Source organism: Phascolarctos cinereus, unplaced genomic scaffold (genome assembly GCF_003287225.1).
Source record: "Phascolarctos cinereus isolate Bilbo 61053 unplaced genomic scaffold, phaCin_HiC Scaffold_4;HRSCAF=312, whole genome shotgun sequence".
NCBI classification, from domain to species: domain Eukaryota; kingdom Metazoa; phylum Chordata; class Mammalia; order Diprotodontia; family Phascolarctidae; genus Phascolarctos; species Phascolarctos cinereus.
In genome coordinates, this window is record NW_027555847.1 from 530503864 (window position 1) to 530518055 (window position 14192).

The following is a 14192-nucleotide window of genomic DNA, read 5'->3' on the forward strand; positions in this document are numbered from 1 at the left end:
TCTTACCACTCCCTTGAGCTAATTTCTTCTCTCCTTTGTTTCACTATCAAAATTCTAGAAAGAACAAATAGCTTTTACACACACATACACATGCACATACACACACACTCTCACTCACAGCCTCTACTTTCTCATAAGCCCTGTGCTCTTCAACTCCTTGAACACTAAATTCTGTGCCTACCATTATACTAAAACTGCTTGGACTATTTGTAGAAGATCGACTTGGACAACTCCAGATAAACAAATCACCTTTTCCCCACAAACTGGTTATCTACTTCTCTGCCAGTGGCATTTTCTTCTTCAAGTCATTCACTCTTGGATGAAACCTTGGTCAACCACTCCTTTCAATTACTGCTGTTATAATTCTAATCCAGACCCTCATCAACACTCTTATGGATTACTGATTAACTAGATTAAACTACCTGAAACACTTTCTATGATTTTCTATTTCCAGGCCTTTGCCCACAGAATTTGCTTTACCTTTAACATCCTGCTTCCCACCACAATCTTTTTCTTTTGAAATTCTATCCATCCTTCAAGGTTCAACTCAAATGCTAACTTCTCCATAAAGCTTTCCCTAAAATAGACAATCAGAAGGTCTATTCCTTCACTGCACTCTTATATATTTTGTTTTTTATCTCTCATATATTAAATATAATATATGTGTGCATAATATCACTCTACCTTGTATTGTCATACAGATTCCTGCATGCACATATGTATACATGCATGCACACACATCTAATTTCCACCACTAGATTATAAATTCCTAATGGATAGGAACAACTACTCCCTCAGTAGTTCAGTAACTTGTACAAAGTAGGTGCTCCATAAATGTTTGCTGAATGAAAAAATAATTATTTCCTTAAGGCCAGGCATAGGATCTAAGATGTCATGGATAAAAGACATATAAAATGTTTGCCTTAGATTGACTAAGTTATGTTGTTATGTTTTATGACTAATGCTAAATCAAGGAAATTAGACCACAAAATTATTTCATTTCTTACCATTTACAAGTGAGAAATCTAACAAAAGTTTGAGACAAATACATTATTACTTCAATCAGTTTAGTTTCCCAAATATTTTATTTTGATAAATAGGTAATAAATATGATTTTTCATACAGCAGTTTTATATAAAAAAGTAAAAAATATTTGTTTTTTCCCATGTTTTTATTTTCTATCATCTTGTCAAATGCTATTTGGGGTTCCATCATACTGTAGTAGAATTTTGACTATCATCAATTCTACTTCCTGTTTGGCATCAAGGCATTAGTACCTTCCAGAAGGCTTTGCATGTTTTGTATAAAATGTGTACACGAACCTGAAAGTGCACAATATCTCTCTGAATCAAGCTCTTCTAACCAGGTAAGTATCAGAATTGAAATGGAGGAGTACAAGACATTCATGTGCAGAGAAGGAGGTGCACCAGATTCTCCAGACATTTTAAATAATAGACATTTAATGAGTTTGCATCAGGGTCTGGGATAGCTATAAGAGACAAATGAGAGAAAACAAATCTGTTGAAATTAATACTATATGTGAAACTTTAAAAGCATCCTTAACATCTACTTGGAATTCAAAATAAGATAGCAATAAATGATATAAATGTTTTATCTATAAATACTATAATATGTATATATACACATATTCCTTAATTTTATTTCTCTGAAAAGAAGACTTGGTGAAGGTTTCTGTACACTTTGCCTACTTAGGAAAATGGAACAAAACAACTAACTACCTCCCTTGAACAATTTACAAAATATAATCTCAAATGCATAGCACTGCTCCAAAAACACTCTCTTCAACACTGTGGTATTGGGTATTTTTAACCAGCTCTAGAATTTATGCTCATAGCTTGCAAGAATGATGTTTTGAGCTCAACTATGAAGAAACAAATAAATGGCCAGCAGAATCCTTTGGACTCTGGAAAAACTAAATTCAAGGTCCATGACTTAGCATAGAAAGTTGAGCTAATGATGCTCAGAAAGAATTTACAATTCTAGAAAAAATTTTTAAAAAGAAAAAGTCATGGTAAGCCCATATCTCATAGCACAATCAAACTGACAAGATGACATATTAGATATAAGAGTAAAAGTCTTTTCTTGTCATACAATAATTTAACAAACTGATGTCAGATCAGAGTTTGCTGTTCAAGGTCAATCTTAATTGGGCAGTAGTTTTTATCACACAAAAACCTTTCCTTAGCACACTGGCAAAAGAAATAGAGTAAGGAAAAACTGACAGAGAAGAATCATAGCCAAATTTTATGAAATGATGACACTATAAACATTTGCCAGCAGATTTTATTGCTAAAGGCTTAATTTTCAAAAGGATGGACAACCAATAAATATCTGCACATTTGCAAAACATCATTTTAGCAAATTGACATTTTGCTGTGCCCTGCACAAAGGCTTATTTAGTCAGAAGTCAGCATCGATGGTTATCATCTTTCAAACTACAGCTAGAAACTTTCTAAGAGAGAAACTTACTTTTTTTTGCTGAAGCATAAGCTTTATCCACTTTTCTTATTATTGATGGAGTTTTCAAAGTTGCTTTTGCCTGTAGAAAATATAGAGTACTCCAATAACTACATTTATTCCCACATTATAAAGCTCAAGGTGTCATGGGATATCTTCTGTCAATAGTGAGCTATGTTATCAAATAAGAAACAGATTATAATAATGCAACTAGAGATTTATATGTAGAGAGGGGAAGTGAAGAGTGGGCAAGAGAATATGACACCATGATGGCATACAAATCTCTAGCTGAATTATTATAATCTATGTGTGTCACACATGCACGTCCCCATACATACCCATGTGCATGCAAGCACACACAGAGTGCAAAATTATCCCAAATATCTTAGAGCAGACTAAAGAAAATATATGAAAATCTGCAAATAGAATCATGCAAGATGAAAATCTAAAAAAAAAAAATGAAAATCTAGACCATAGGGCCAAAAGTGGTTAGAGCTATGGCTTAAAGAATATTGGTCAAGGCAAGGTTATAGAGTTACAAGGCTGTTAGTCAAAACAATCTATAATCACCTCATGACACAGTGAAATTTACAAAGATAAAATTAATGCAGAGTGAGACTCTAGACCCTTGGCTGAATCTGTCATATAAAGGTGGACCATGACCACACTCATTTGTGAGGGAAGAAGAGAGTTTTCATTTTAGAATTTGTGATATATAAGGAGAGGAGAGAGGGTCTGCAAGTAGTCTGACATACACCCTAGATTTTTAGAGTAAAATTCAAAGAATTGAAATTCATATAGGTTAAAATTTATGGGGCAAATTGACTCGAGAAGGATAAGATACTATCAATTGGAAAATTCTTATGAAAAAAATTATTCTCATAAGGAAGAATTCCTCAACAGAATGATGTGCCTCTAAAAGTAACTCAATAACCAACAAAACATGTAGAAGATGAACATGAAGGAAGATAACTGAGGAATAATACAAAGAGGGATTTTTACTGTAAGAATTATGTCAGAAAAGCTAAAAAACAAAATGAACTAATGTCTGCTATAAAGACAGAAAGACAAAAAGGGCTGGCTATTTTGTTTAGTTTATTTAAAGCTATGCTTGGGGGAAGAGGAAGATCAAAAGAGAAAAGGATTTTGGTCTAGGCAAAACTAGAGGATGTGACAAGATGCTAAGGCACTGGGGGAAGATATTTGAAATGTGAGAGGAGCTACAGCACTGGAGACAAGCAAGTGTGAACCTAATTTATGAAAAAAAGAGATCATTTCTTCAAAATCTCAACTAGTGAGCTCCATTTTGATTTCTGGCAAAATATCAGAGTGTATTATTAAAGAATAGTTTGAAAACATTTAAAAAGAGAAAAAATGATTGTGAAAAACCAAGACACATTCACTAAGAACAAGTCATATAAACTAATTTTATTTTTGTTTCTGGCTGCATAGATTAACATAGACCGGTAAATCAGGGGAATGACAAGACATAGCAAACAGGAATTTCACTGAAGCATTTGGAAAAGCCTTTCTGGATACTTCTGTAAGGATGCTGAAGAAATGTGAGCATTGAATAGCCTCAAAGAGTGGTCATTGATTATAATGGGGATGGAAGACTCATGTTTGGGAAGAAACTGAGTTCCAAACTATGCTTGAAGCTTCCCAGGGGTGGGGATGACTATTTTTCAGGGACACTACAGAGAAGAGTCCTTCTAAGATATCCCATCTCTGAACTCCGGGCATTTTAATTGGTTGTCCCCCAACTGATGGAATACTCTCCCTCCTCATATCTGCCTGCTGGTTTCATTCATGTACCACCTAAAATCTCACCTTCTATAGGAAGCCTTTTCCAATTCCCCTTAAATCTAGGGTCTTGCCTCTGTTGATTATTTCCTACTTATCCTACATAAAGCTTGTTTGTACATAGATGAATTCCTTGAGGGCAGGGATTGTCTTTTTCCTTTGTATCCCCAGCATACAGCACAGTGTCTGGCACATAGTAGGCATTTAAAATGCCTGGAGTTGGGAGATGGAATGTATTTATGCAAGCCAGGGGAGATAATAACAGAATCATATGGATGGTAATAATAACAAACTTAATAAATGTTTATTGACTGATCTTTTAGGTCTCTTCCAAATATAATTCAATAATTCTACAAAAGTACAGAACGATTGTCTATTTTATATGCCTAATTTCTTTAAATAGAATCTTTGACTTCTTTTAATAACTCCCAAATCATTACCATCCATATAATTCTGTTATTATCTCACCCGGCCTGCATAAATACATTCCATCTCCCACCTCCAGGGATTTTAACTGGCTATCCCCCAAAGGCATGGAATACTCTCCTTGTATCCACCTTCCAGCTTCCCTGGCTTCATTCATGGAGCAGCTAAAAATCTCATCTTCTCTAGGAAGTCTTTCCCAATCTTCCTTACTTCTAGTGCTTTCCCTCTGTTAATTACTTTGTAGTTATCCTGTATATGGCTTGCTTTCATTAGATTATAAGCTTCTTGAGGGCAGGGGTTATCTTTTTGCCTCTTTGTATATCCCTACAGCTTAAGATAGTACCTGGCACGTAGCAAGTGATCAATATATGTTTATTGATTCACTGTAATGAAAAACTAAAAGTAAAGGAAGGAATGAGAAGTACCCATTCACTTTAGGCACCCAATGCCTTAAAAATATAGAACTGGATTCATTATTAAATTCAGATATGAAACAATATTTCCTGAAACTAGGTCAACTTCTACTATTACGGTATATTTTACACTCTCAAGTAGCTTTTAGGAAAATATGTGTTCTTTGCAAATAGTTTGTTGAATTGAATAGTACTGTAACAATATTGCCTATAATTTACACTAAGTAAGTAAACAAACTAAAAAAAAGGTATTATTCTAGAATATTTAAGTGATCAAATTTTATTGATTTCATTTGATGTATCTGTAGTTTATTAATTGTATGGATGCACACAAATGATATGAGTAACTTATTTCCAGGTCTTTAGTAATTCTGGGTGCATTTTAGAAACCTTGACTTTCTTTTCCCCATGCCCTGATTAAATAATGTCATCAAATACTGACCTTGTGATTATTGTAAATGAGAGCCCAAAGTGCAGCTGCTCCGATTCTCTGAACATTTCGATTGTCACTTTCCAGAGAAGCAGATAGCAATGAAATAACTTTATCTAATGAAGAAATAAGATTTTGTTACTAAAAGCACTTCATATACATCCCATTCTGTCTTTTCTGTGATTTTGGGTTACGTTATGAGTAATAGAAAAATGATAATATTATTTTATATTTTATATATTTGGTATAGCACAGTATATATAGTATAGTATATATTTTTATATATAGTATATATATAGTGCATATATATATTACATATAATATATGTTATATATTTTAATATATAACAATCTTTAATACAACATGGTCTATTGAAAGAAACTTCAAGAAAAATTTAGCTCCTTTTCTATGCAAAAGATCAGTAAAGAGTACATTTTCACATTCAACTGACTTTTTTTTACACTTCAGTACCATAACATCTCCATCAACTTTCTTCCTTTTATTAATACCTCTACTAACAACAATAATAATAGCTTTAAGATTTACAAAGTGCTTTACGTATATTATCCCATTTGATAATAATTTGCTCAACATAGGTACACTCGGTTTAAAGGAAACCTGTTTTGCAGAAATGGCAAATTATGATGATGATCCTTTTTTACTATACTTCAAGCCTGTTATGCAGAAAAAATAAACTAACCCTCAACATTACTGAAGACTACTAAACAAGCACAAATAAATTACTAGCAAGGGCTATTAAATGAGAAGACAATTAGGAGATATCGCATATGATAAAACATTTTTATAAAGTTCAGCGTTTGAAAAAGGCAATATTTATCTTGTGACAGAGATAAAAACTTAAGTTTAAAGAACCAAGCAACATAAAGGGCATAAAGGTACTTTACAATATTCCAAATCCTATTTCCAAAAAAGAAAACATCAACTAGAATACTATTTTAAATTTATTATAATTTGTACTTTGTGATAACTTTCCCTGACCCCATTTGTGGTTTTCTTGGCCAAGATACTGGAGTGGTTTGCCATTTCCTTCTCCAGATCATTTTACAAATAAGGAAACTGAGGAAAATAGGGTTAACTGACTTTCCCAGGGTCACACAGCTAATAAGTGTTTGAGGCCAGTTTTGAAATCAGAAGATGAGACTTCCTGACTCCAGGTCTGGTCCTCTATCCACTGCACCACATTAGCCACCCTTATTTCATATATGTGATTTTTAAAAGGTTTGCAACATGCTTTGATAAATTTGTGATTTTATCAGCATAAGTGGGTACTCTCACCACTACTCCTGATGCATTTTACATTTTATTTTACGCCAACACTCAGGGAAGTATTGATGATTTCTAAAGTGTAATTTTTTTATTAACTATTGGGGAAAACATTTTTCCACTGTAAGTCACTTCTAAGTTTATTTTCTTTTAAAATCAATGAGTAAATAAGATCCTACTTGGGGAAACTGGGTTTACAGTCACTTTATTTTAGAAACACATCTATTCTGTAAAGTGAAATATACTTGTATACTTGTAGTTAATTTTTCCTACTTCCCATTCATGTAAAATGCCAAGCCCTTCATCTGCATTTTCTTAATCTTTCAAGTGGCTATCTCTTTACAATTGTATGTGTGTGTGTGTGTGTGTGTGTGTGTGTGTGTGTGTGTGTGTGTGTGTGTGTAAGAAGTCTTTTTGGACTACTCTGTATATACACACATACTAAAAAAAAAAATACAACCTAAAAATTCAGGCTTTATACACAACAGATTGAGAAAAACAAAAGTATGGCATATGTGACCCCCAAAAGGTAATTTCATTAATGCACTCCTACAATGTTGTTGATGAGGATATTGTTAGAAACTATTCATGTGTTATAAAATAAATCTCTAAATATTTAAAAACAAGATGACTAAAACCAAAACAGAAAAATTTAATTACTAGCTCATGCAATTCCCTTCCCAGAAACTATTCTTGAGTTTTTAAAACTGTTGTAGTTTTTAAAATTCTCCCTAGGATATGTTTCCAATATAGTCCACTTATGATATGACAGTTATAACTGCCCTGATTTTTTTTTCTGGTTCTATTTTCAATAGTGAAGTAAAATTTTAGCATAATCAATCTTAGATTATCTAATCCAGGGCTCTCTAGTCAGAAGATGAAGATTTGCTCTACTGGAAGATATAGATTAGTTGACAGATCTTCAAAGAGATTGTTTCAGCCACATTCCATTTCTGAAGTTTGCTATGGCTCCCACTGAAAAAGGCGTATATTTTTGAAATCCTAGCTTCTACTCTGACCCCAATCCTCATGAGCTCCAGTCTTCATAGAAATGAAAAGCAGTCTCTCCAGGAAAACTGATACAGGAGGAGTAGCCTCATGATGATAACAGAATAATACATAATGAGGTAATCTTCCTGTTGTTTTTCTAGCTGCTATAGCAGTACCTAAATCCTATAGACAAAGAGATTAAAAAGTAGAACATCTGAGCCCTTTTCATTTCTCAAAACAATGACATTTATGGAAAGATAAAGAGAGGCAATAAACAGCTTCAATACAAAAAGTCCCCACAAAAAACAAACAAACAAACTATATAACAAATGTGAGCCCTGGGGGAAGGTAGCTTCTGGAGACATGTAGACACATAAAAGGGGAAGCATATGAAAAGGAAATAACAAAATAGCAGGATAGCCCAACCAGTATGATAAAAAGAGGACCAGTTAGCTTGTTTTGGGAAGGCACAATGGGATTTATAAAAATTTATAATAGGATAATCAATATTAATTAATCTGAGATAACTAAAGTTAAATTCTCTCCATAAATTTTCCAGTTTGGATAATAATCCTCCATTAAGTGCTACTCCAATGTCTCATAACGAATTGGTGATGACTGAATTCCTAGAGGCTATACCAGGGAGCTCAGTTTGGCATGTCCCATCATCAAGCTACAGAAGTCTGGAGCATAGGTCTGGAATCACATTATCACATGAGGACCAGCCTAAGTTTGAATAAACTCATCACCGTAAAGATGACCATCATGTCATGATGGGGTTTTTGTTTTTGTTTTATTTTTTGACACAACTCACAAAACTGTTTATTAAGGTATGATTAGAAACTACATTGGTAGGAGTACACACACTGGTGAAATCATGACTTTTTTATGTTAAAGTATGAGTAAAAACATCTCATACAGATATGTACATGGTAAAATATGAAATAGAATCTTAATGGTCTTCTCTCCCACATGCATGTTACATTTTAACTTGTATTTTAGTTATTTGTCTTATTGTCCTTGACTAGATTACAAGACTCTGAGGACAGAAGTTGTATTTTATTTCATTTTTGTATCTCCAGTTCTTAGTACAGAGCATTGCAGACAGTAGCCTTTTATAAGGTTTGTTGAGTTGAATAAATGAAGTTTAAAAAAATGGAAAAAATATTGTGAGACATACCTCTCCCATGTCCCCACACTTCACACCTGCCAAGGATGGCACATTTCTCCACTTGCTTTAGATGATAAGTTATAAAATTCTTTATAAACATGTGGCCAATAAAAAGATTATTTTAACTGATATCCATATATTTAACATTACCCATGTGACATATACACATACTTGAATACCTACCATGAGCTAGTATCTTGGGTTTGTTTGTAGGACTAAAGCAGACATTATGAAGAATAAGAAGAGGTAAATGGGGGCTGCTTTTGTGTTTATACTTGCTCATCTCGACAAGTAAATCTGAACAGCCAGTGAGTTTCAAGATCATTTGTTGCCCATCTTCGTCAGAGGAAATATTCAAAAGGAACTTCAACCAAAGAATGGCAAGATCAGGAAGGCATTTATTTTCTCCTTTTGGCAATGTCAGAGATAAAAAGTTCTGTAAGAAATTACTCTGGGGGGAGACAGAGAGAACATTATTTTCTTCCCGAGACTTAACATTTTCCTGATTATCTCACTAGTCCCTTGATGGCTAATTAGCTAGTCTTCTTATATTCTATTCCCCAATATTATTTTCCCCTTTCCACTAATATCCTCTCAGAAACAAATCTGCAATATTACCAGGTAGAAACTACAAAGGAAAGTAGAGAAAACTTTTAAAATCTTATTTTTCACTAATTCTTTTCTTAATGAGGGATGGGGTGAACTTATTTAAAATCTCAGTTATTCAAGGCTGATTTTTCCATTTGTGATAGATGGTTTTAGCCCCTTGATTGTTTTTCATTTATCTATTTTCTGTCTATTTGGCTACTCACTAAAAATTATACTACAGAAAGGAGATGAAAAGGAATTAAAATTCTAATCAAGTATCTTGGTTATTTGTTAGTTGTTCGGGCTTGGTCTGGGAGCAGTCTGATCCATTTACCTACAAATGTATTGCAAAGGTAATTTGCAAATATAATGTATCCATTCTATCACTATTTTCTATCTGAAGTCAATCAATCAATCAATCAATAAGCATTTGTTAAATATCTACTATGTGCAAGGCATCAAGGATGCCAATACAAAAGTGAAACAGTCACTCCCCTCAAGTAGTTTGCAATTTTGTGAGGTTGAGGAATATAATATATCCATGGATTGTGAAGGGCTTTAAATGCCAGAGGAATTTTTATTTTATCTTAAAGGGAATTAGAAGTCATTGAAATTACTTGAACAGAGGAACAACATAGTCATACATGTGCTTTGGAAATATAATTTGGCATGGTGTGGAAGATGAGTGGACAGGGGAATGGGTCACACATAATTTACAACTGAATATAGTTTTTGTATCATTCTTAGACTGCTAAAAGTATCTCTATTCAGTTTTCATTATGTAAGAAGGCAAAGGAGAGGGCAATCCTCTTGTCTTGCTTTTCCTTTAAGGTTAATAAAGTAAACAATACCACGGAGCTTCTGTGTTTGGTCTTAGTATACAAATGAAAGAAAAGTAACAAAAATAGTTTTATAATGACTTATGACACCAATTTACCCATAGAAATAGACATTATAGAAAATCTAATGATAAACTTTTAAAATCAGGAATCTAACACAGCCTGAAAATGTATTGTTCTGAATATTCAATTAAAATGGTCAAAGCCTTGAATACAAAGCAGAACCTACAATGATACTGTACCAATTTACAGCCTGAAAAGCGGTCCATTTGTACTTTAGTGCGTTGTGCAACATTACATTTGTTCAATGTTATTCACAAACTAAATGAAGCCAAAATCAACAACGAAGAGTCAGAATATTGGCAATACAGCCTCAGAGAGCAGACTGCTCCAGCAAAAAGAGGGGACAATAAATGGCTTTAAAAGGGTGTGGTGAGGAATCCTCTGCTTTCAGAAAAGTTTGTCAATCTAAACTTAACTAACTGCTATCACTTGGTGTAGTTAACAGTTCTAATATAGAGGTTATCACTTTTATCATCCCAAAATAATATAAAAAACTTGTCTTGGAACTCCACTTTTGAAAGTACAGAATAATCACTTAAAAAATTTATGAAATAAAAAAGTCTCATGATTTCTATATACTAATTCCTAATAATTTCTATATGCCAACTGGATTTAAGGAAAGTGCACCTCTTCATTTTATGAATTTCTAAAAACAGTATCTTAAAAACAATTTAATTTTCATGTGCCCTGGAATTTGAGATTTGTGTGATTAGTAACACTCAAAGTATTATTTTTTTGCCATAGATTCAATCATTGGATATTTTTGTTTAGGATACATAGTACAGTTTAAGCGCTTACCTTTTGAATAACTCCTTTACAGTCATGAGATAAGGCAACATTTGCAAGGAGTGTAAAAGCCAATTGCTGAATTGTGGGATTCTCAGAAGTCATATGGGAAACCCATTTTAAGATACAAAGCATCAAAGAGTTACTTGGTGTTCCTCTAAATGCAGGCTGACCAGGATATTGTACACAACTTGCCCCACAAAGAGAACTGCAACCTTAAAGAATGACAGTTTATTACAATTTACTTATAGTTTTACAATCTAGTTATAAACTATTACTCATCAACCAAAAACAATAAGCAGAAAATTAACAGCATGTATGTGTGCATACTTCTGTTTTGGGCCTAGTGATTTATTAAACTGTCTTCATTAGTGGTTTTTATCATATTTTATTCTAAATCTATGAAGAAGAAATCCCCTTCCTTTGCTTCCTCTCTCTCACCTCTGTTCAGCTTAGCTTTATTCTTCTCCAAGTTTATTTTGCCTCTACTATCCCTCTATCAAACACCATCCATTGAGATCAGCAGAACCCAGTCTGTACTGAGCAAATGCCACTAGGAGCTCTGCCTTTTCCATAAGTTCTCCTTATATTTTCTGTCTTAACTAATATTTGACTTAATCCAAAATATACCTTCCCCGTGAAGTTTTCGATGGAGACTATTTCATTTGTACTAGCCCTGAAGAACTAGGAGAAGGAGCAGCTTTCTCTTTGTAGGTCCATACCATATGCTTACGGGCAGCTAGATGGCACAATGGATAGATACAGTGCTGGGCCTGCAATCAGGAAGAACTGAGTTCAAATCCAGCCTCAGAGACATACTAGCTGTGTGACCCTGGGCAAATCATTTAACCCTATTTGTCTCAGTTTTCTCACCTGTAAAATGAGCTAGAGAATGAAATGGCAAACCACTCCAGTATCTCTGCCAAGAAAACCTCAATGGGGTCATGAAGAGTCAGACATCACTGAAATAACTGAACAACAACTACTATATCCTTATACCACTACCCTATCAGGACCTTTTTGATATGCTAATTCTGTCATTCAATATGTTAACACTCTCTTTTAGCTTTGAGCAATAACAATTTTGTTATCACCTATAGCTTTATCTAAGTCATTAGTAAAAATGTTATACTGATGATTGTAATGGAATATTATCATGCTATAAGAAATGACAAACAACATCATTTCAGAAAAACCTGGAAAGACTTACATGAGCTGATGCAAAGTGAAGTGAACAGAACCAGGAAAATGTTGTACAGACTAACAGCAATATTGTTCAATTAAGAACTGTGAATGACTTAGCTATTCTCAGCAATACAATGATCCAAGACAATCCCAAAAGACTAATGATACTATCTGCCTCTAGAGAAAGAACTGATTTGATAGAAAACAGACTGAAGCATGCTATTTTTCACTTTTACTTTTTTTTCTTTTATTCGAGTCTTCTTGTACAAAATGACTAACGTGGAAATGTTTTATATAATTGCACATGCATAACCTATATCTAATTGCTTACTGTCTCAAGAAGGGGGAAGGGGAGAGGAGACACGGATAGAATCTGGAGCTCAAAACTTTAAATAAAAGTGTTTAAAAATTGAGAAGAAAATAAAAAAGAAAACATATTAAGAAAAAATATGTTATACTGAATTAGGCACATACTATTTCATGCACTTACCTGGAAAACTCTCCTAAACTTATGTCAGTCAACAAATATGTATTATTGATTGCTATATTCTAGGCACTGTGAAATCCTAAGGATACAAAAAAAGTCAAAGAAAGTTCTAGCTTTCAAAGAGCTCTCATTCTAATGGAGGAAAAAATATAATAACTAGGTACATAAAAGATATGTACAGAATACATGGAAAGTAACCTCAGAGGGGCGAGGCACCAGCGATTAGTGAGACCAAGGAAAGCCTCTTTCAAAAGATAGGCTTTTAACCGATTCTTGAAAGAAGCTAGAAAAATTAAGACGCAGATTTGAGGAAGAAGAACTCTCCAGGGGTGAACAGGAGTGTCATGTGCAAAGAGGAGGATAGAAGTCAATATAGCAACATCAGAGTGTGCAAAGAGGAGCAAAATAAAAGGAGCCTGCAACCGGGAGGAGAGGACACAAGATTATAGATTATTTTAATTGCCCAAAAGAGGATTTATATCTAATCCTGGAGATAATGGAGCCCCAGTGGAGTTTGTTGAGTAGAGGAGGACAAAGATGCATGGTCAGACCTATTCTTTAGGAAAATATCTTTTGATAGATTTGTGGAGGATGACTTAAACAGCAGAGACTTGAGGCAGGAAAACCAACCAGAAGATGGCTGAATTAGTCCTGGTGAGAAATGATGAAGCTTGAACTAGGTGGTAGCTATGTGAGTGGAGAAAAGATGCTGTGCAGAAAGAAACACACTATTTGGCAACAGAGTGGATATATGGGGTGAGTGGAAGTAATAACAGCAATGCTGCAAATCCAGGTGAGTACAACACTTCAACAGTAAAGGGCCCTTTATCTGAAAAGCAGAGGAGGGTACGGATGATGGGAAGATAATGAATTCTGTTTTGGACGTGTTCAGTCTGAGATGCCTCTAAGACATCCAGTTCCAAAAGGCAGTTGGCCATGTGGAATTGGATCTCAGTAACCTGACTAGGGCTATATGGAGATCTGGAAATCATCTCCATAAAAATGAAAATTGAATCCATAGGAGCTGATGATATCAACAAGTGAGGGAGTCACTAGTGGTGAAGTAGATACATAGGTCACTAGATGAGGATATTCTCTCAGTCACTTTTCATTCAGTATTAATAAGTACCAACATTTCCCCATGCTTTTAGTATCTTCTTTGGATGTCTTATGAAATGATACCTCCCTTGATAACTTTGTTTTTCTCTAGCATAGAGCTCCCTTCTTACAAATTTGGTTTATTTCAGTT

The 14192-nt window shown here is 34.1% G+C and overlaps 1 protein-coding gene across 1 annotated transcript in view; it reads right to left on the reverse strand.

Annotated features, from left to right (window-relative positions):
* Nucleotides 1-1050: 1050 nt before the first annotated feature.
* The window catches only part of RTTN (rotatin), a 206622-nt gene continuing 193480 nt past the window's right edge, over nucleotides 1051-14192 (reverse strand). The window contains 5 exon segments of the mRNA XM_020985627.2: nucleotides 1051-1489; nucleotides 2491-2560; nucleotides 5563-5666; nucleotides 9179-9446; nucleotides 11284-11486. Coding sequence (XP_020841286.1) covers nucleotides 1404-1489; nucleotides 2491-2560; nucleotides 5563-5666; nucleotides 9179-9446; nucleotides 11284-11486 — 731 coding nt within the window. The 3' untranslated portion in view covers nucleotides 1051-1403.